This window comes from Clinocottus analis, unplaced genomic scaffold, assembly GCF_023055335.1.
Source record: "Clinocottus analis isolate CAN_PGR_092001 unplaced genomic scaffold, fCliAna1.0.p SCAF_13, whole genome shotgun sequence".
NCBI lineage: Eukaryota > Metazoa > Chordata > Actinopteri > Perciformes > Cottidae > Clinocottus > Clinocottus analis.
Window position 1 is genome coordinate 5266934 of NW_027175854.1, and position 23698 is coordinate 5290631.

The window sequence follows — 23698 nt, forward strand, 5'->3', positions numbered from 1 at the left end:
CAAACAGCAGCTTCTCCATCTTGACACAGTTTCCACTTTAAAATGCATATATACTTTTTGAAGTTCTCATTGCAGAACCTTCCTAAACTATTAAAACAGTTGCATTGGTGTTTTAATTGTATATATGATTGTATAACACTTTGGAACAACCTCGTGGATATGCAAGAATGCCAAAGGACACAATTCAAATACTATGTTTTATTTACCTGAAACCACAACCTCAGTAATGCATGTACAACCATTATTAGTCATCAATAATGATCATCTTTACATGTTATTGTTCTTCGATCAGGTGTCGCTGAGGGGGCCGGCCTGAGGCCCCCTCACATTAGATCACAGTTTTACAGCAGTTGATAAAGATACATGTTATTAATAATAATAATAATAATAATGCAGAGGCAATAAGACAACACTGTTGTATTGCAGGATTACCAAGGAATCAAAGTGTCTGTTGTCCTCATTGCAAAGGACTGCTTCATTAGAAAGTAAATGGATCAGTGATCGGCCTACAGCTGTCAAAGGGGGAAAATTAAAGTTAAAAAACTTAAGTAGAGCACAGTCAAGTTCAGCATGAGTCATCTCTCCATGTCCAATATTGTGCAAATTACTCAAACCGTTACAATAAAAACAGTGATTTACATATCTACGATATATCCATCTTAAAACCATCTTAGTATGTCATTTGAGTATTATACATTATAATCTATAAATACAAATTGCAAAGCCTACATACAGCTGGAACGCATGCATGAATGTTTTGTACACTGACGTACAGCTAAGAGCATTCAACCCAGTTAAAGATTCTCTACGTGACGAGCTACCATGAAAGTTGGAAATAAGATCTTCATGCAAGAAGGAATGTTGAGGGTGTTGAAAACTTCCCCTGCACACAAAAAAACTGGAATAGTGTCGTATCGATATAGTATCTGCACACAGAGGTATAAGTGTGTTAAGAAGTGTGTGTGCGTTGTGGTGCATGGGGCAAAGATAAGTGTATTTCCAGCCTAACCACATTTAAGTAAACCCTTATGTATTTGGTCTCATTACTGTGAAAATATGTCCTTTTTTTGTTTTGTCTGTGCAAGAATACACCCTCACACACACACACTGCTGGTCATCACGGTGTCTGAGGTGAGTGTAGTTAAGAGTGAGCACACATGCTGGACAGTGCTCCAGCCTCTGAACCCACTCTTTAAAATTTGCAAAGTTTTTAAGAGAACCAACCTATGAGGGAGAGAAAAAAAAACGTTAGTACAAAACACGATAAAACCACACTATTAAGATCCAATATATTGACTTTTGGGGGGATTGAAGGCAAGTGTCAGAGTGGTGAACAGAACAGCACGCAGTGACATTCACAATCGCGAACGTGGTCAAAATCAACACCTAATCAATGGATATCTTTGATAGGTCAGCAACACATGATCACTCCCTCGCACACCTTAAATGAGAATAACTACATTTTACAACTCCTTTTAGTGACCTTGATGTCTTTCGAGTTATCGGAAAACATTTCCCAAAATGCTTCTCTATTTAACGGTAGAATGTTTCTCTGCAAACCAGGGTGCTGTGGAGTTTCATTAGATTCTAATGAAGTGATTGGGTGTGAACAAAGCAAACTGATACTCACTCTAGTGACAGGGGAGCCAATGGAAGGCATTGAGGAAGAAAAGCACACAGTTGTTATAAGTGGAACACAAACACACAAACAAGCCCAGGCTTCTACCCAAAAGAAAAACATGCTTTAGAATTTTCTCACTTGTGGAAATTGACACAAAATAATTAAGCTGAAGTGGTCTGAGATTAGTGCAGCTGACTGTATGGACTCTGTTTCAACATGTACGCACCGCCACGAAGGGTGGCCAGCACGAACTAAACCCGCCAACTATTAAAGCCTGTAAGAGTCAAATAGACACAAGATCTTTGTGCTGAGGATATCTCCTGCTCGTCATGTTGTGCCAAGGACACTGAAGCATTCATGTGTCTGAAATGATTTGTATTCAAGTATTACATATGCACATACAAAAAAAACATTGGATATGAGTAATGCTGATAGCCATTGGCTTCAATCATATTAAATAAAGACAGAAAACACTTTGATTCAAAGGTTTATGGGTGTATTTTTCCTTGAAGTAAAAAAAACAACATTTTGGGTTCTTATTTGTAATCCAAGTTCATTTGGACTACGTTCGGCAATAATTTCTTAGGATTTTTATATTACCATCCTTTGAATCAAACGCCATGGAGATGGTAATTAATATACATCATCCCCACTCGGTTGTGTCTCCAAAGCAAAGCACAAATAAAGTTAATGAGTCAAAAATCAATACAAACAAAACATATCCTTAAAATTGTTAGAGGGAAGGAACATTTTGTTATCTTTTTCTGCACAAGTAAATAGGGGCACACCTCAGATGTTACACTTTAGCAAGACCGTTTAGGAAACCATCTAGAGATGAGCAAAAAATATCTTTTTTTATCATATTGAGGTAGCTGTGCTCTGCCCAGTGCAGAAAAACTGGCTTGTTTTCAAATCATTGTAGTAAAAAAAACATCCATGAGGTTAATGTATACTCTAACATGGGGAGGAGAGGGATGGGGGAATCACAATTAAATTAGGAATGAGAAACCACATACAGTTCATGCTTGGTCACAGGACATGCGGCTTTTGTTTTCAGGTTTTTTCTCTTTTTTTCTGTTTAAGCAAAGCATTCAAACGTTCACTCCCAAACCTTTCCCTGTCCTCGTCCGCCACACGGAGCTTGTCCTCTCTGAAAGAGTTTTGAGTTTATACTGAAGACACAATGGTAAACATGAGAAAATAAATGAAGGCGGTATGTCTAAGACACACTGGTCGTTTGACGAAGCCATTACATAAAAGGTTGCATAAAAATCAATCTCTGTACAGATCAATGGATTTCTGATATCATGAGTTTGTCATGAAGAGGGAAGCGAAAAAAAAATATTTGCTGTAGTTACTGTAGTGACATAAGACAACTGATATTCCCCAAATCATAAAAAATATAAACCTGAAAGGCAATATTAACAATAATAATTAAAAAAAGAACTGGCAACAGTATATTTTCTTTCAAACCAGCAACAAAGTCCACAGCTACAGGAGTGATGGTCTTCTAACACTCACCCATTCAGAAATCCTAACCAACTCAAAACAGGTGACTTCTCAATGTTAACATCTTATACCATTTGTTCAATTCATGTGTTAAAGTTGGTCCTTCTCGTACACACACGGTAGGCACGCACAAGTACACACACTAACTCTACAAACACGCACACTCGCAAGCTATGCACATGGAGGAAGGCAGAGGGGGGGAGAGGACAGAGGGAGGTGATGACGGTGGGGGCGGGGAGGAAATGGAAAAGTTGAGGTTGTGCTCAAGTCAGTCAGGACCAGAACATGTCGGCCACGTTAGTGTCGGTGCTGTAGATCCAGAGGACCAAGGGGAGGGACACGGCCACGAAGGGCCAGGAGATGCCCTCCATACATGCAGACAGGCAGCAGCCTTTGCTTGGCTTCTCCTGTTCTTTACCAAACTTCAGGTAGTGCCTGGAGGCAAACTTCAGTATCTCGTCAAGTAGAATGACGGGCAGTGACATCTTGAGCACCGTCAGCCATTGTGTCAGATTCAGTGGGGTGATCTGGAAGATGATCTAAAAAGAAGCACACGAGACAAAGATCAAGGTTCAGTCTGCATGGTACACACCTCAATTGTGAGAAATGGCAGACATTACAACACCGCTTTTCACTACTCATCTCACAGTATCATGAACCGTTTGTCAAACTAAAAGAAAGGTTTCTCACTGGGAGAGGTTCCACATGGAGGATGAGGAAATGAAGGGACATGGAGAGGCAGATGGCTCCCAGCAGCCACACGTTCTCCCAGGGAGGCATCCTCAGCAGGGACTGGTTCTCTGACACACTGAGCAAAAAGACATGGACATGTTTGTTAAAAACACACTCATTGACTTCAAAGCCAGTACTTATGAACTTGTGAATATTGCGTATTGTGTGTTTATTCGTCCATGTAAGACATACGTATGTGTGCAAAAGTGGAAATGGAGATGAAGTCCAGGATGTTGTAGCAGAGACATTGAGAAAAACTAGTAACATGTTGGCTGCCAATTTATTGGCAATAACAGTTGGAAGGATGCTTTGCTCAAACTAACCTGTTTAGGGCATTGCACATCTCAATGGTGACCAGCACTGACAAGGCCATGGTCATTGGGTAAGGGGACTCAAACACTTTACAGTCCAGATCCTTGAAGTCTGGGTTCTCTGGGCTGCACTGCAGGAAGTGGCTCTATGAACAGATTAAAGCAAACAGCAAATAATGTTTGTGTTCAAGTTTACAAAATTAGCATGATGGTGGTTATTTGGCTGTAAATCATACCAGCTGGTAAAATGTGATCCTTGGACCATCCTCAGCAGCAACAAACCACCAGGAAGCAGCACCAACAGTAGCAGCACCAACGTAACCTGTTGATCAAACCAAAAAAGACGCCATTCACACATTTAGACACTGATGTCTGGCTACATAAATCAAAGAAACTGTGAGTAGATGTTCCCTTGTTAAAATACATTCTGTCCTTGTGTACAATGGCCTGCTGGTTGACATTCACCAGCCCATTAAACTAAATAATATCGGCAGATATTGCATGAAGTACAAGTTTATGTATGGTGACCCGAATTCTTTGCTGTTGAGTTGACGCCACGAAAAACGGCAACCACTTACAGCCAATGGCCAGGTATCTGAAGAAGAGCCATCCGGAGATGAGGGGCTCGCGGGCGTTGCGTGGCGGCTTGCTCATGATGTCCAAGTCTGGTGGGTTGAAGCCTAACGCAGTGGCAGGCAAACCATCGGTCACCAGGTTGACCCAGAGCAGCTGCACGGGGATCAGGGCTTCAGGGAACCCTAGAGCAGCAGTCAGAAAGATGCTACACACAGAAGCAGCATGATTATAAAAGAGTGAAAAAAATTGTGTGATGTCTGTATTTTATGAGATACGGTTGTAGAGGGAATAGAGTGTGTGTGTGTGTGTGTATATTGACTCCTTACCAGACAACTTCGCCTACATTGGAAGAGATGAGGTATCTGATAAATTGCTTCATGTTGTTATAAATGGCTCTGCCTTCCTCGACTGCAGCTACAATGGTGGAAAAGTTGTCATCCGCGAGCACCATCTCAGATGCCGACTTGGCCACAGCTGTGCCTGAGCCCATGGCAATCCCAATTTCAGCCTTCTTGAGAGCAGGAGCGTCGTTAACTCCATCACCAGTCTGAATTGAAAGGGAAATCAAGAAAGTTATGAAAAACTATTTCATATTAACGATATATATGAATAAATACATCCTGCTAGGAACTTATCTTTTTTTATTTCAAGATTATTTTGTTGAGGAGGAATCTGTGCATGTTTAAAAAACTATCGAACGGATGGTACATAGTAAACGTTTGATCAGCCTGCCAGAAGTCCTAAACGCACTTTGAATAGGTGAATTGGCTTACCATTGCTGTAATCTCATCATAGGACTGCAGATATTCAATAATCTTGGATTTATGAGACGGCTCAACACGTGCATAGCAGCGGGCCTTGACCACAGCTTCTCTTTGTGCAGCAGGTGACAGATCATCAAACTCTCGGCCAGTGAATGCCATACTGGAAACATCATCGTTCTCTCCAAAAATTCCAATACGTCTGCAGATAGCCACTGCCGTCCCTGTAGTACGGAGAGAGAAAAAAAAGCACATTTACTTCTCAAGACTTCCTAGAATGCAAGCAAGTATGCACAACTGTGTGACCATTTTACTGTGTGTGTGTGTGTGTGTGTGTGTGTGTGTGTGTGTGTGTGTTACAAGAGGTTACAATTTGAGCAAGTCAAGTTTCCTCTAAGCAGATGTGACTGTACATACCCTTATTGTCTCCAGTGATCATAATTACTCTGATGCCTGCAAGACGGCAGAGTCTAATCGAGGCTGCCACCTCGACCCTGGGAGGATCCAGCATGCCCACACAGCCAACAAATGTCAGGTCAGTCTGGAAGAAAGAAAAATAGAAACAACAATCTGATTATTTTGCTTATTGTCACTTAGAAAGGTGAGATGCTGACAGTCAGCGATGTCACACCTGAAGAGGAACTTGGAGAGCTAAAGTGACACAAAAGATTTCACCGACCATAGAAATCTGTCCCAGCTCTCACCTCATAGTCAATAAAGCGGGTGGTGTCCTCCAACTTCAGCTCATCTTTGTTCATGCGCTGGTCTCGTGTGGCGAGAGCCAGACAGCGCAGCGTATCCCTGCCAGTTCCATATTCCCTGATCACAGACATTAGCTTCTCCTTGATGACAGGAGTCATGGCCTGCTTGTTACTGCCTACACGAACGTGTGTGCACCTGTCAATCACTCCCTCAGGTGCACCCTATGAGCAGGCATTGACAGCAGGATGAGAATACAAAAGGAAACTACAAGTTACTATCAATAAGCAAAATGCTGTCTTTTGTAACATTTGTGGCAAACCAATTAAAAAAGCTGCTCAACCATATCTCAGTCAATATCACCATTAACGTCAGATTGTGCATGTATCCACATTGGAATCAAATCCAAACAGTGATTGTCAATTTTGTACCTTTACGAAACTCTTGCCAACTGAGGACCGGGCCTTATTAGCAGTGCAGTACACAGACATGGACTTCCTGTCTCTTGTAAATTCTAATGTAAACTCCTTCTTCATCAGCTGCTTGATCACCTACATTTTTTTATAAAAAAAAACAATGGCAGTTAGTTTCTCTGCATTTGGACTGTTTTATCTCATTTGATTCAAGTAAAAAAGAAAAATGCTGTTCAACGTTGTATTGGATATTAGGGTTACATACAGAATTACAGGCGTTGGCTCGCTCAATCTTGGACAGGCCTTTAACATCTGTATCGAACACGTTCATCTTCTCCACCAGGCATGCGAGAGCCGTCTCTGTGGCCTCACCCACCTTCTCAAACACACCTTTGGTCTAGACGCACACAGAAAAGCAAAAGGCATTTGGTCAATCTTCCTCTGAAACGGTCACACAAAACATGCAAGCCATTGTTAACGGAGCCACGTAAGGATTATGTGACCGTTAACATGGAAAAAGATTCACTACCAACCTCATTGTAGTCCAATGAGGAATCATTACAGAGAGCACAGATAGAGGCCAGCTCCACCAAAGCATCATACTGGGAACATTTCACCTGTTTGCCATCATGGTACCTAACAAAACACAGATGGAAACAGTGAACACCGAGAGTCAATTGTGCAGCTTTTATGAAAAACAAGGCAGGGAAGAGGTTTGTATGTGTAAAATGTTGTGACCCACACTGAATAAATTAAAGTGATGCAAAAATAATTATTCACTGTAGCTTATAACCTCTAGATCAGTGGGATTTTATATTGTTATGCATGCATCATTTTCACATTGTAGAGCGCAGGCGTATGAACTATATACTCACACTTCTCCATCTGGGGCATATGTGGAGCCAGTAATAGTGAAGTCCTTTAATGAACATTGATCGCCCTGTGACTGATCAATGATAAACATCTGGAAACACAAACATTGTAGAAACTATTAGTACTTAACACTTTCACAAAACCTCGTTTTTTTGAGCCACATTTAAAGTGCTCTATCCATGCCATCGTATAATTAGGTCTGAATGCCAAAAAGACAATGGACAGACAAAAAAAGAAGAGCTTCTGCATCCAGCAGGTGGCAGCAGACTACCATCCCGAGGAAAGAAACCTTCATATCATGAGTCACTCGAGCATGGAGAAGAGTATAATAATGAAATGCTGAGCCAAAGCAGACACCGAGTACTTTGGTGGGAAGGGTCCATAAATGTCATCTTACAGCAAGGCAGACACAGAATTCCTCTATGTGCAGTCACACCACATAAATACAGTGTATGAAAGTGAATCACTCTCAGGCGGAAATAGTTTGACCTTGAGTATCCAAACCTTTGGGTAAGGAGGTTGCTTTTAGAGTCTGGTTTATTTAGGATCTTTATAAATGCAGCCAACGTTTTTCAATTGAAAGTGAAACGGAATAATTTAATTACACCCAATGGTGGAAATGTCATAAAAGATATGGACATTTTGATATCAGCATAGGAAACCAAATTAGAAACCAAAGCAAAAAAAAAAAAAAAGGTTTCGAGTCAGTTAACATTCAAACTGTTACCATAGATGTCACGCATACATATGCGTTCACTCGTTACACTTTCTTACATACAAATCACTGCATTTGCCCAAAATTGAAAGGAGCGGGACAGAGAAAGAACAAGGATGAAAATAGAAATATCTGAATAAAATGATGAGCTGGCATTATGGCTAAACTCCTCTCAGGCCCCAGCAAGAGTCCACAAAAAAAGAAGAAGCAGTGATGTCAGTAGCCCCCTCCATAAACAGAGCGAAAAAGGAATTGGATTGAGAGAGAAACATTCAGTCACTCAGGGTACCACATTTTGGGACTGTTATTCAGACAGAAGATGTTTGGATGAGTCAAGCACAAGCTTATCCGTCAGTGACTTTCAAATGGCCAGGAATAGCATCCTTTGGTTTCCAAAATGAGGCCTTTGAAAATTTGCTAAACATAATATTGACTTGAAAATTGTGCAGGATGAGCAAGGGAAGAGGAAATATACAGGGAAGAGAGAGAGAATCTTTCAACACAAGGTCAGTTATGCAACTCTACTGCTGGTTCTGCTGCAAGTGACTAACTACTGCATACTGATCAGCATGCTGCCTGAACAAAAAAAAAGGAGGGGTGGGGGGGAGAGATATGAGGATGGAAGAAAGGAGGGGGAACTGAAGACCCACGAGATAAAGAATCAAGAAAGCTGGAGGGATGGAGCAGGGAAGAAATATATATCGTCAGAAAATGAACTGGGGAGCAACAAATCTTGTAAAACTAGACTATACAGTAAATAGATAGTTTATTTATTTCCTCTTTAATTGTGAACACCTAAATCCATCCATCCAGAGAGATATATAGATATATTATTAGCCGTGTTTAGTGCTCAACAAGTCCGCTAAAAGCCACATAGGTTTCTTTATTTTTCAAGTGAAACGTTTACACTTGAAAGATTCTCAGGTGTCAGGCAAATAGCCAGGCTTTGCTACTATTGCACATTTCATATTCTACATATTTTCTGACTGATTTTTCTTTCAGTTCTTATGCTGGGCTGACTGTCACCATACTGTTAATCTGGGGAGGATGTAGACCGCCATACACAGCCATCAGTGACACCACGTGTTTGCCATGCATAGATTCACAACTTAATTCAATTTTACTGGAAGCTTTAATTGCAAAGGGCCCACTACGTTCCGTTAAAATTATTTAGTGGCACACCGTAATATTTTAATGGTCCCAAAAAAACACTAAATTTCACTTACAGGTCACATTTGCAAAACTTTTAATTCACTCATCCAGTGAGACACATTGATGTCTTGTCACTGAGTGCTCATTAATCACACTTTGCTGGCAGGCATTTTAGCTTCTGTTCTTCAGCATGGAGTAATGGTTATGACCATTGCTGCTCAATCATTTTTCTCTGACAACTTATCATTTATTTTATGATACAAGACTTTTGTTATGCTTGTATAATATGAATGTTTAGATAACCTAGTCGGACATTCCGACGTACACAACAACTATTTACACTTAAACCTGTATAAATATGGTTAGACAAGCCAACAATGTCTTAGACCATCATTCACCAATAGAACTCAGAGACAGAGTTGAAGGTTAATGAGCCTACTTTAAAAACGACTGTATTAATTAGCAACCAATAGTCTGTGATGTAAATATAGGATTTCTGATTCACAGTTTAATCAAATGCATAGAAATCCTTTTAACCTATAAGGGATGATCCCTCGGTTTGCAATTGTGTTTATAATCACATGAAGACATTAACGAACACAATCCAACTTTTGCTGACCGGTTCCAGGTTTCTGCTCTCATTTTGTCACTGTTCACTTTTCTCTTACCCTGCACACAGACATCTGATTGGTGGTCAGCGTGCCAGTCTTGTCAGAGCAGATGACAGATGTACAGCCAAGGGTCTCCACAGACGGCAAACTGCGGACAATGGCATTCTTCTTGGCCATGCGCCGTGTTCCTAAAGCCAGGCAAGTAGTGATGACAGCAGGCAGACCTGGTGAGAATTAAACAAAACCACAGAAGAAAAGAGGATTAAAACACAGAAGATAGGAGATCAGCAGTGAAAGAAAGAAAACCACAACATATTTATATTCATTCATTCATTCATTCATTAATTTACTGAGGATAATGATATTCAGTTCCCTGCATCATGAAGTACACAGTAAAAAAACTGTCCTGCAGTCAGAATGAAGGCAAAGCATAGGAATCTCTCAGGGCATCGAGCATGTCAAGGGTAAGGCTTCATGAGTGTACTGTAGCTCTGCAGCTTACCCTCAGGGATGGCAGCAACTGCCAGAGCCACAGCAATCTTGAAGTAGTAGACAGCACCTCGGATCCAGGAGCCTCCGTGGACAGGATCATTGAAATGTCCAATATTGATGAGCCACACAGCAATGCAGATCAGTGTAATAACCTTAAATGATACATTAGTTTACAATTAAGCATAACTGAAATCAGTTTTAAGAATTATAATTAATCGTGATTTCCAGAAGTTGTTTTATTAACATTTAACGAAAAGGCAAAAAGAAACAAAGGGAGTGAGTAGTGTAACATGAATTACCTTGGATAGTTGCTGTCCGAACTCATCCAGCTTTTGCTGCAGGGGTGTGCGTTCCTGCTCCGTTGCTGCCATCTCATCTCGGATTTTGCCAATCTCTGTATTGCCTCCTGTGGCCACTACCACACCAATCGCTTTACCAGCTGCAATGTTGGTGCCCTGTGGGTGGAGAAGTTCAAAGCAGATCAGCATTCCCCATCAAGCTTCTGGGCATAGGGGTACAACTAGTTAGACAACTATTCTGAGACATGTGTCACAAAGACACAGAGTGGAGGCTCAACATGCAGCAAGTATCAACATGCATCAAGTCAATGAATTCCATTCATAAATAAAGTTTAGAAACAGTAGTAGTTTCCATGGAAGCACATATGACAATTTCTTTCGTAGACCCTCGAACACAGACGCGTTCATTTTAATGGAAAGAAATGTTATTGTACGTTTCCTGGCCTGTACAAGATTGAAAACCCAAAGACATGAATTCCTGTGTCATTACCTTCCAAATGTGAAACAACTCTTAAATAGACAAACAGATATAAAGAGGTATTGTGGAGGGAAATAAAAAAGTAAAGAGGTCGAGTAAGAAGATCCGAGCAGAACGTTGGCTTCATAGGTGTAGACAGACACAAGTGTAAATAATATTGTAAAGACTTAAATGGTGTTGTGAGTCACTCACAGAAAAGAGCATGTTCTTCTTGTCCTGGTTGACAGCACGTGGGTCAGGCACAGGGTCAGTGTGTTTGATCACAGACACAGACTCTCCTGCGGGAAGCGGAAACAAAAAGACATGAGGGAAACTTCAGACATGAGAAAAAAGTGGTCGTTGTGATTCTTGGATGACACTTAGGGCAGATGTGTGCGGAAATGGCTTTGCAGCTGACTGTGCAGGCCTGACAATTATCAAATACAGCATTGCAAAAGCCTTTCAACCCCCATATCTGACATGTGCCTATACTTTGTGTGTGTGTGTGTGTGTGTGTGTGTGTGTGTGTGTGTGTGTGTGTGTGTGTGTGTGTGTGTGTGTGTGTGTGTGTGTGGATGCATTTAATCAACTGTGCAAGGTCTGCACTGTTCTGATGGAGTAGGGCGGTGAGCATTTGACAAGCCCTATGGCCATGAATGGGAAGAGAAGAGACGGAAAAAACAGCTGAAACACTAAAATATCCCGTGGAATTTGCTACCAATTAAGGCAACAGAGGAAGACAAGCGACTTACGGACTTGATTCACATAAACCTCTGTTCTCATGCATATATCCTGCAATATTCTCTCTTCCATCTAAACCACTGTCCAATTATCCATCAAGAAATGCATCCATTCACCTTTCCTCTTATTCTCTTCACACTTTTTGCTTCACTATTAACTGAACAGCCATGTGCAAAGAGGACATTGCATATTCTAAGTCTGCGTCTTTAGTTTGATCAAAAGGCAGGTCAAGAAATTAGGTTTATATATTGTTTTGTAAGCTATTAAGGGAAACATTCAAAAGATATAATCATTTGTAATTGCACAGAGACACAAACAAAGAGATAGTAGCTCACACAAAAAAATGGTGAACAATAAAGAAATGGGTTTACCTGTGAGAATAGATTGGTCGACCCTCAGTGTTGTTGACTTGATAGAAGACAGCCTGATGTCTGCGGGCACTTTATCACCAACTACGAACAGAAACAAGGCATAAGAGACACCCAAGAACCTCTTTAGATTTTAAAAGCATCTGTAAATGGCACAACTACAAGTAGATGGTTACTTTGCACAATACCCGCAATAAAAGTAGACGAGGGATGTTCAGATTGCTTGAATACTGTAAAACCTTTGTAATTAACCATGTTTTGTGAAAAGAGATCATACTTAAATAGAGATAAGACAAGATAAGCACTAAAAACAAAAAAAGCAAGTTCACACACACACACACACACACACACACACACACACACACACACACACACACACACACACACACACTGAAGGCGTCAATATAAAATCGATGCTGTACTAACCTAACTCATGCTCTTTGGGAGTGATAAAAAAATCAAACTCAAGTTATGTATTGGAAAGAGGCTAAGGGAAAGTCATGCATTAAAAAAAATACGAATGTTCCACTTCTCTCCTACACAGGACGCAAATAGATTGCTGCTCATTCTTTCCACTAACACAGGGGTTTATCAATCTCTCGTAAAACAAGTGTAAAATGTAAATATATTCCAAATTCCAAACAAGTTTATCCTCAGAGAGCCGATAAGTACCATTAAAGCCCCTAGCGTTTATTAACATAGCTTAAAAGGGCATCAAATGGTTTTACTTTTTTGGATTTCACATGCAGTTTGAGTCTGATCTGGGCAGATAAAAAAGGTGACTCTCAGCTCTGTATTTTGATTCAAGAAAAAAGTATTTAAACGTTAGACCATGTTTGACATTCAGTTTTCACATCTGCTTTAAGTGATATTCTTCCATGAGTTCTCTCATTTCAAAGCATTATGGGATGGGAGTGGAAAAGCAAACAAGCAATACATTATCTCTTGAGAAGTCAGATTTAGGAAGAATATAACCTGCAAGGATGTTTTGAAAAGGAATCTGTCAAAGTACATTTAAGTCTTGAAACTATTATGTTCCTATATAATACTGCACTGTCAAAGTTAGGACTGAGCCAACGTAGGGTCCCCGTCACACCCCATATTGACAATTTAATTAAATTCTAAAAAGCATGCTGAAGCAAAATGCCACTGTTAGACTAAAGTAAAATATTACTTTCAGCTTTAAGTAAGACATCACACAGATTGAAAGGGTGAAGCTAAAAGTAATATCGAGCAATCCCCCAGAGGCTCTAAAGAGATCGCTCTGTAGACAGTGCAGAGTGGTGACAGACACGTAAACCAACCCTTGGGCCTCTCCAGGGTACTTCTGAGCAGAGAGGAAGAGGGGGGAGAACGAGAGAATGGGAAGGGGGATTAGATGAGTTCTGCAAAACGAGGGTCCAAAAATGGGAAAACTATTTGGATAATTTGCAAACGTGCTGCTGGATTTGGGAGAGGAGAAATTATAAAAACTTCAGTTTTAAGCCAGGAGAATCCACTCTACGTAATAGGAGTTGAAATATGAACAGGGTGACAAACTGTTCATTTATTCCGACAACACATGAGTTTGCCAGACTGGAGTATATTCCACCCAATATAGTTTAAACTATACCGTAACCCAAAGATCTATGTTATTATTGTAAATGCACTAACATGTGGGAATTTTGAGTTCATGGCAAGTGATAATTCTCCTGGACTATACCAGCTGCACCACCAAATTTGGTCCTTCACTTGAGTAGAGGCCGTCAATGCCACTTCATCATTGCCTCCCTAACATCAAACTAGATCCCCCTCACAGACAGGCGACACTAAAGAAGATGAACAAGCATAGCATCAGGGAAGACGCGAAGACGACAAGGAACCGCAGTCGCTGGAAATATTTAAGACTCAAAGCCCCGTGGGAAGGTTCCTGCAAATAGTCACCAATTAGAAAACCTCCTACGTCAAAGTAATAGTGACCCTACTTGCCACTCATTGGTGGAGGGAATAAGGGCATAGCGAGTAGAATAATCCACTTTTATAGACAATGAGAATAGTTTCACACAAGAACACATTATACGACTTATCAATTATTACAGCCTTTAAAATTAAATTACTCTTAGATTTCAAAGAACAAATCATGAGTTGAAATAATACGTAGGGCTACACCGATCTGACTTTCAGTCCGGAGACTGATATCTGGCCGTTAGTGTTTGATTAATAATACTGTGTGGAAGAGACTGGGATCATTCTTTTATGTGCAAGGCATCATCCTCTTGACTTATTGCTTTCCTAACTTTGTAAAAACTAAATGTAACAAAAAATAGACATAATGAATTAATTATGTTTTATAACAATTATAAATTACACACTAGCAACTTGGTAAAATGTGTTTAAAATTAGCAGGTGTAAACCTTTGTAATGGAATTAAAATTATTGTATTTAATGTATACTTTGATATTTTTACAAGCCATTTTGCACACAATGAATACAGTTATTTTGCAATAATCTACAGATTTTGCTGCACTGACCCAGAACTTGCAGCTGTTTCCACTTAAGAGTGACATAATCTTGACTTTAATGTTACATCACATGCTCTTATTTTTCTGGGAGCATGGACAGCCTTGGGGATATGGACCTCTTTCTCCCATGTGAACAGAGGAATATATCTGTGTTATGTGTTCCCTAGAGTGAGGGACAAAAGTCAGTCTGCAAACACTTAATGTGATAACATCCCTTCAGTTTGTAGATACTTTTCACATTGTATCCAATGTCTGCATTTCCACCTTTCCTTCCTCCCACTAACCATGGTCTTACCCTACTCCATGTCAATTTATATTGGTATGGTTGTCTTTGATTTCAAAAAACATTAAACTATAAGCCCTGATTCTTGCAATGAGTCAAAACAACCGTACCAATATAAATCCTTTGATTTGAATTTTAGCCCAGGTTACATAGTACACAACTATTCATCATGGGGAGTCTAGTCATTCTTAAAAGGTTGTATATTTTCTCTCGCAGAGAGTAGGGCTCCCTGATGTGCCAGCACGTAGTCTGCAGCCCTCTGGGACCTTTCATAAGTTCCTCCAGGCCTCAACGTATTCTTCACTCTTATGAATTGAGAAAATATCCGATCAAACCATAACTTGGACAAACACATGACACTGTGCAATGCATATGCTACATGTTCAAATAATGAAGCCTTTACATTGGCAAAGAAATAAGTAAAGAGGGTGGACAAGTGGAATAGACAGTCAGCAGAGGACAGGCATAGACAAATAGCTTGGGTGATGACAATAGACAGATTATCCTATACTCCAAACACAAGAGACGAAATCTGGCCGTGTGGCCATCTGGAGCACAAACGATTTATGAATTTAATCTGTACCCTTTCTAAACATAACATTGTATCATGCCATCTCTGACAATGTTAATGGTTAAAATAAAACCACAAGTCACAATAACAGCAGGGAATCAGTCTTGCATATATACACATACGAGTTCCATACAGCCAAAGCATTAAATCAGAGGATGAGAAATAGTAATGGGAAGAAAATGGCACTCTTATTTCTTGAGCACAGGATGTTGTTGCTACAAGGGTCAAGGCTGTCACTTTAGCAACAAACTAAGAACATCTTGTCCAGTAAAGAATTGCATGGTAAAACAAAAGCAAAGAAGTGGCACTTCTGCCTCAGTAGAGTGCTGGCAGAAATAAAAAAAACTCACTTTAGGTTTTTAATGAAACCGTGCCATAGTCGGGAGAAAAAAAACACAGATAACCAGGAAACTAAGAACCCTCACAGTTAAATTAGGTTTTTTGTGAAAGTATTTTTTAAATCTAAAACCGCAAAAGAAATCTTGGGTTTTTGCAAGTAGCTTTAATACACATGGACATTGACGTCTTACGGTCATTTCACCCATTTTTCCCCACTGAGGGATGTGCTCAATGCTGCCCATGAAAGTATTTCTCCAGATGTTGACAACCTCTTGATTCAGCAGAAGTAGTCCACTTCCACTTTAAGAAGAATTGTATTATTGTAATTCCTATTTCATCCTACTACAGAACTATGCTATCGATGCATAAGGGGCCAGGTGTGTCATTTGATGCTGTACCCAGAAACACAGAAAAAAGCTAAATTGTAGTCAATGATACTCAATTCATAATACTGCATAAAGACAAACCGTTTATGAAATGCAGCAAAACTCTTTACTGTGACAAGTAAGCAATCAATGTTGAGAAATGTTTCAGATGGTAATCGTTGCTTGCCTGCAAGATCTCTTACTGAAAAAAATGGACTGAAAAAGCAATATTATCAACACAAAGCAGGACCCAGAAACAGTAATTCACACACTCGGAACACAGACTTCCACAAACCACTTAAAAACAATTGCTCATACAGAGCTTCTGCGCTTGGGATGGCAAAATGATCGCAGCTCTACATCTAAAAGTACCCAAAGGACATAAACCATATGCCTGGTCTGACAAGACACTTTGCAGCACACGTGGCATTACATTCATAAATCATCACACTTCAACTCGCTGGTCCACGAGTTAGTTTCCCCGCCGCTGCGAACACAAACACATGCACAAAGAGCTCTTCAGCTAAGTAAACTACGGAAGTTTCTGCAGATACTGTGCAACATGTTAACCAACTCCATCGTCATTACTTACGTCACCTCAGAGACCCATGCGACAGATGCAGGACCATATGTATGTAAACAGCTTGCTGCAGCAGACAGGAAGTTAAATGGCCGTAACGCTATATAAATCATGTAGTCCTGCTTGTTTGATTCAGCTACTGTCCCACGAAAACTTTTGAGTTGGCAGGTTAAATGATCTATATATGACTCTAAACATGGGATAATAGTGGCAGCAAGACAAAGAGTGGTCCTACTTTAATTACTAAATAAGACAGTCCGAAGTACAGCAGTTTGTGTTGACATCTTGAGGAGGCTATAGTAGCCACATGATGACCAATTTGTAAAGCTGCACCATTAAAAACTGAGCAGAAGCTTGTGGTAGTACATGACACTAGGGTTGGGTTCTCAATAATCAAACAGAATAAAAAATAAAGTTAATATATTCATTCATATATGATAAGGTACTTTTTGAGATAGTAGGTCCAACAATTAAATTCTCACTCGTTTTTGAGTTGCTTTTTTTCTGTCACTAATTTTCAGTTTTTTGTAGAAAGGCAAGAAATGGATAGTTGTACAACTGCTGCAACATAGATTAGATGCCAATTATTATGCAGATTGTGGTTTTGATCCAACTGATTCATTGTAAAAAATAAAAAAAAGAAATATGTATTATTTAAAATAAAACTATCCTTAAGACCAACAATATACTGCTGCACAAAAGTTATAAAAATCAAGTCAAAATGAGATTTAACAAGAAAATCTAATTTTAGCTGACTCAAGTTACAGAGTGTGACTCAACATCGACTCTGAAAGACATTGGAACAACAGTGTGCAAATCCACAACCATTTATTTTAGCTTGACAATATTATAACCACCATAAAGAAGTATTTTACTCTACTTCACTAACCTTTGTGTTGGGACAAAGAAAATACCTATTTTATGGAAAGCTACATCAATACCAGAGACAGAAAAAAAAAGAAAAAAAGATGGACAAGAAGATAAAAGACCGAAAGAAGCCCACTGAAAAGGACGATCAGTAAGAAAACAAGAGAAATGACCAGCAGTGATGCAAGAGCCAAAAACATATGTGGTGCTATTCAAGTTGAGGTTAGGAAAGGAGAAAAATATTTTGGGAAACAGATTGGGCCTTTGCTCTTGTATTGCATAACTGCTTTACTACTATTCCATTATCCAAAAAATTTAAGGGGGATGAACAGGATGAAGGATCAGCTATGTGTGTGCGTTTAAAACTGTGTAAAGTGAACGTCATAACACTGTTCTTGGTGTTTACAGAGTGGATGACCAATGCCATCTCTACATTTCTTACAGTCACTAAAAGCATCAGTGTTTTGAAGTATAGCCATCAATTTATCAGCTCATGTTAAAAAGAAAAGCTAGAAAGAGCTACTTATAAGATTAAACAATTTAACATGTTTAAATGTTTTTTATTTTTTAAAGAGCCTGCATGTGCAGTGGGGTTGTGTGAGTTTCTATCATCCGTGTATTACCTACAGTAGATGGAGGTCTACACACACCCAGTTTGGAGAGGCAGCCATGAGTCCCAAGAACGGAGCAAAAGTAATGTGCTGCTGTGGAGAAGTCTTGTTTTGTTTTTTTCAGCCTTGTTTTTTCTGTATGCTTTTTCTGTATGCTTTATTTAGAATATTTTTACCACTTTATCTCATCAGAAAGCCCTTTCCAACAAGCAATTAAACTGAAACTTCTTTATACGTTTCACTTTTAGTTCAGCTCCCAGGCCAATATTCTAAATATAGCATACATTTAAACTAATGATGATCACTAAAACTGAGCCTTTCTTTTAGGTGGCTAAAATATGTTGTGTCGCTGCCACAGTTCTATATTACTTTGCTCCTGTATTGGTAGTCAAGACTTCAAAACTTCTCCAAACAGGGGCATGCCGACCACCATGTAATACACATACTATGGATAAGTACCTAGTACAACCCAACTTCAAATAATCCAAATTAACCATAATATACTTCTAACCATACCTGCCACCTCCACGATGTCGCCAGGCATAATGTCCCTGGCCTTGATCCTCTGGACACTTTTCCTGTCCTGGCGGTACACCTTCCCCATCTCTGGCTCATATTCCTTGAGCGCTTCAATGGCATTTTCTGCATTTCGCTCCTGAGTGGAAATTGAAGGGGTAACATTTTAAAAACAAGTAGATTTAACACAAACACTGAGCATTTCATAAGGGCTGGATGAAAACAGAGACAAAGCAAAGTCTCAGATATGCCGTTTTAGTTAGAGCACAATAATTAAAAATAGAAGGATTAGTAGCATATCTTTAGATAAGCAAAACCATAAAACACAAAATATACAAAGTGCACATCAAAGATTTAGGATTGCAAGCGGAGGAGAATTATGTCAACACAAGGACATGTTGGGAAAGGCTGTGACATGCCTCGGTCACATGGTTCTTTTCTCAGATGTCAAACAATAAACCTCCGAGTTAACCTAACAATGAAGATTTTCTATTCCAAAACACGAGAATCATGCATGCGAGTGCAATGACGTTCTTTAGTTCCTGATCATTCTTCTCTTGCACTTTTCCGTTAGTGCTGACTTCATCATGACTGACAGATCGCTCTCACACAGAACAGTTTCAGTGACAGCCTTCAGCCTGTCAGGCAGCTTTCAACAAGACATGGCAAGACAGGGCACACAACCCCAGGACATTAAAGTCTTTTGTATTGAATAGCAACAGGGATACAGTCATTAAAATGGCTGCCAGTAAAGGTGAGGGTCATCAAGGTTAAAGAAAGCCAACAATCAAACATTTACTGTAACAAGTCCACATTTACACACAAGCCTCAGCAGGACTTTCAGCAAGTATTTAATCAAGACATCCAGCAGAGACACACTCAACCTGCCACACTCATGAAGATTATTCTTCAAAGAAGTTTATTAGACATTTATCCAAGAAGACACTTGCACTGGCCGAAACATAATTTTGATCTAAGACCAGATAAAGAAAAAATAACCTTAATCAAAATCTACAGCAAATATTATTCCACACTGACCAACAGGAGACGTTTCATCATTTGTAGATATTACCCAGCGATTATGAGTCAGGGGGGGAAACAAAATGCATTTTTCAGTGTGCCCATTGAGTGCCTCCATCCATGACCATTGCTGCATTCGCTTCCTGACTACAAGTATATGTATGTTGACAAATAAATACTGATTCTCCAAAAGAACAGACACCGTAAATCCTGGAGGAAAGCCAAGCATCTGCAGGCAAATACAAATATAGAAGCATAAAAATACCTCCTGACAAGCATCATTATAAATGATCATAGTTGATAGCTTGTTTCAATCTTGAAGATTAAATGTTGTCCTACTTTGTCAAAAGGTTTCCTGAAAGGACAGGTTCATGAAAATGGACCAGAATATATCAAGTGAGTAGGAAGTGGGGCAGGCCAAGTTTCCACAGTGTGACGTAAACAAGATGAAGAGTATGAGATTTGTGTGTTTTTACACTGACGGTTGAATAAGATATGTTCTGTATCCGTGGGCTGAATGAGAAATGTTATATATCAATTTTATTTCCAGATAATATATAATCATCGTTTATTGACGTTTTTTCTATTCTATATTTTTTCCGAAGGCATTAGTTTCCTGTATTTAGCCCCCCAAGGAAAGTTACATCCTAACCAAAGCTCATCTTACTATCCACTGGTAGGTGATCATTTTAAATTCGCAAAAAGCTATCGTCACCACTTTTGAGGCAACTATTTATGAGGGTTCGTAACAATACATAAATAATTGGCTAAAAAATAAATGGTATATATACATATATTTTTTTAACTTATACGTCACAGATTTGTAAATGCAATCTGTTTACCTGCCAGACTCCTACAATGGCATTTGCTATGAGAATAAGCAGGATAACAAAAGGCTCCACAAAGGCTGTGACGGTTTCTTCTCCGTCTTCAAACCAGGCCAGCACCTAAACACACAAAACAGAGACAAATAAATGAATAGTGAATAAATACATTAAAACAGTTTATACTGATCATTTAAGTCCCACCGGGATAATATTAGCTGCACCCCGAAAGAACAACCAGAAATAAATACTGGACATTGGTAATTATGGGGTTTGTTATAGGTGTCCTCCCAATATCTTTCCCATGCACCTTTCTAGTAATTCAAGTTGTGCCAGAACCTCACTTTGACATTTTTGGTCCAGTTATTTTAAGGTATCTAACAATCATTTAATAATTCATAATAAATACCATGCCAGCTTCTGCCAGTATTACAGAAGTCGGGCCAAGAAAGACACGTGAGAGAAACAAGAGTGTGTAACCACTTTCTCCTCTTTTAGAATCTGTGCCAGAAGTAAAGTGTGTCAAACCAAATGATAATAGCCTCTCCATTTCCTACTCTCAACCTATTTAAGCATGGCTAATCAAACAGCAAATTCAATTCCAAGTGCCTAAATGTTTTCACGCTAAAATAAATGTAAATTTATCTGCACAGGCTTCTTTAATTGAGAGCGAGTCTTCTACTACAGCTAGTGAGTTATACGCTCAGTAACCGTAGCTGGCTGTCATCGCCATGCCTTGGTGACTGATGATATTCTCAGCCAGTAGGCCAACAGCCAATCCTCAAACAAATAGACCCATATGATAGTTACCCAACACTGTCACACACAAACTACAATGGGGACTGTCACTCACTGGCGACAACACCACAAGCATCACAAGTTATTTCTGTTCCCTTATGGAACTGTCATCTTGAATACAAGATGACAATATAAAAACCTGGATATTGAGCATTGTGATAGACTTTCAGTCATCGCAAGTGTGGACTGTTAACAAAAAATAATGAAATCATCAGAGAAACATATGGACTTCTCAGGCGTCTGCCCCTTTCACCCTTTACCAGCCAAACGAGATCATGTTGGATATTCCATCTAAGTACCAGAGAGACCAATCAAGTGACATGGATATTAGTTTCAAGATCAGAATCAGAACTGTTTATTGCCAAGGATGATCATGTCTTTTTATTTACGGAATTCTTGATAATCTCTATCAAATGGGGTCAAAAATGTTTAACAAACCCCTTTAAAAAAATGACTTTCATTATTACCAATCTTAATAACATATAGAAGAAGACATATGACCTGGCTGTGGACAAGTCGCATGGGTGATTTGGTATTTGTTTTACTCCATCTGGTCAATGTTGGTTGAATCAACACTGCACAAACCACCTGTACAGCTAACAAAATATGTGTTGTACTTACAAAGGATATGCAGGCAGCCAGTAAAAGGATCCTCACGAGCAAATCTTCAAACTGCTCAACCACGAGTGACCAAAGAGATTTACCTAGAAAACGAGATAATAAATTAAATACATTTCAAAATAAAACATGAATAACAAGGTTTCCTTTTCATTGAAAAATCATAATGGGAGACTCTTAACATATAGGATTACAGGTTATGGATTGTGCTTGAGTGCACTCACCCTCCTCAGCCGGCAATTCTGCAGAACATCCCATCCAGACCGCAGGTAAGAGAGATGGAGAACCAGGTATTTAAATTGCAGTAACGGTAGATCAAACATAACAAATCAATAATATTACCGTGACATTAGAGATGCGACATAAACACAGAGGCATAGTATAATAGAGGGCGATACGTTGTTTACTAAGAGTGTCACAGAAAAGATGCGTGCCAATTAAATCACCATACAGATCGTGACGTCAACAACCTCTCTTTTTGTTCTGCGTCTTGTCCGTTACAAATCGTTAGCCGCGGGCCATAACGTTACGTGACATCGGGACAGTGCGGCTAACGTTACTTGTTTTTTTAACAAAAAGCCATGAACCAGTTCCTTACCGTTTGGTCCATATCGCTCCCGTTGTTTCTTCACTTGATCTAAACTCAGACCGGTGCTTTCATTCACGTTAAAAAAGCTGTAAACTTCTTCGACCGTCTTCGTGTGTCCGTTGTCCATGGTGAACGGCCACTTGAGGACAGCGCCTGTGTCGCACTGCTGGTCCCCAAACGTCAACCTCTCGCGGTCCTCTCCCTCCTTTTTGGTGTTACCACTGTGACTTGAACTGAATTATTGAAGCACCAAAGCGGGAACCCAGTGTTGACTATTACGGAGTAATTAGCTATAACACCGGAAAGCAAAGGCGTGCAGGTGCCGGTGGACGAAATAGCGGCTCCGGGGCTAACGGACAGCTAACAGGCTAACGCGAGCTAACTGTTGGGCTTCAATTATCCGGGTGCACTCCGTTAGGTTTCCTTTGAGACCCTGTACGAATAACGCATATCAACGTAGCGGCCTCAACTCGGTTTTACAATATCGCCCTCTTCTTTTAAAGCAGCAAATTGGCTTAAACATGTGCCTCTGTTGCGGTAAGGATCCCTTCAACCAGCTCTATCTGCGCGTTGCGGAGTCACCAGCGTCCTCGTCGGCACCAATCGCGTTTGTCCGCTGCAGTTCTCGCGTGCGTCGAATGCGGTGTTCGGTGTCCGCATGTGGAAACAGTTGATTGGTTGGATACACCGGAAATCCTCCTGTCTCCTCGCTCTGCTCCACCCTCACGACAATGGAGCTAGGGATCGAGTCATTTGACGCTACATTTGTGTTTTCTATATTTTCTGCGAGATTTTCCAAATATCAGCCCAGCTGGTTTCCCAAACAGCCGATAATATATTGGGGGGAAATTAACAATACAACAACAGACACCAACATAATAATATA

General features: G+C 39.9%; 1 protein-coding gene across 1 annotated transcript; it reads right to left on the reverse strand.

The window, feature by feature from the left end:
• Positions 1 to 183: 183 nt before the first annotated feature.
• Positions 184 to 23407, reverse strand: atp2a2b (ATPase sarcoplasmic/endoplasmic reticulum Ca2+ transporting 2b). The gene is made up of 24 exons (XM_068573911.1): positions 22822 to 23407; positions 22448 to 22465; positions 22227 to 22309; positions 20826 to 20930; positions 18964 to 19102; positions 12334 to 12414; positions 11435 to 11520; positions 10765 to 10920; positions 10476 to 10617; positions 10031 to 10197; positions 7498 to 7586; positions 7156 to 7258; positions 6888 to 7019; positions 6641 to 6760; positions 6215 to 6433; positions 5928 to 6051; positions 5523 to 5734; positions 5076 to 5296; positions 4752 to 4954; positions 4410 to 4495; positions 4186 to 4319; positions 3821 to 3938; positions 1631 to 3669; positions 184 to 1224 (listed from the first exon to the last, which is right to left on the reverse strand). The coding sequence occupies exons 1-23, from the start codon at positions 22937 to 22939 to the stop codon at positions 3403 to 3405; spliced, it is 3123 nt and encodes a 1040-aa protein (XP_068430012.1). The 5' UTR covers positions 22940 to 23407; the 3' UTR covers positions 184 to 1224; positions 1631 to 3402.
• Between the last annotated feature and the right edge of the window lie 291 nt (positions 23408 to 23698).

Coding starts and splice junctions, on each gene's coding strand:
- atp2a2b (XM_068573911.1), bottom strand. CDS start 22,939: ATGGACAACGGACACACGAAGACGGTCGAAGAAGTTTACAGCTTTTTT. Junction 11,521..12,333: donor CGACCAATCTATTCTCACAG/GTAAACCCATTT, acceptor CGCTTCCCGCAG/GAGAGTCTGTGTCTGTGATC. Junction 3,670..3,820: donor TCCATGTGGAACCTCTCCCA/GTGAGAAACCTT, acceptor GCTTCTTTTTAG/ATCATCTTCCAGATCACCCC.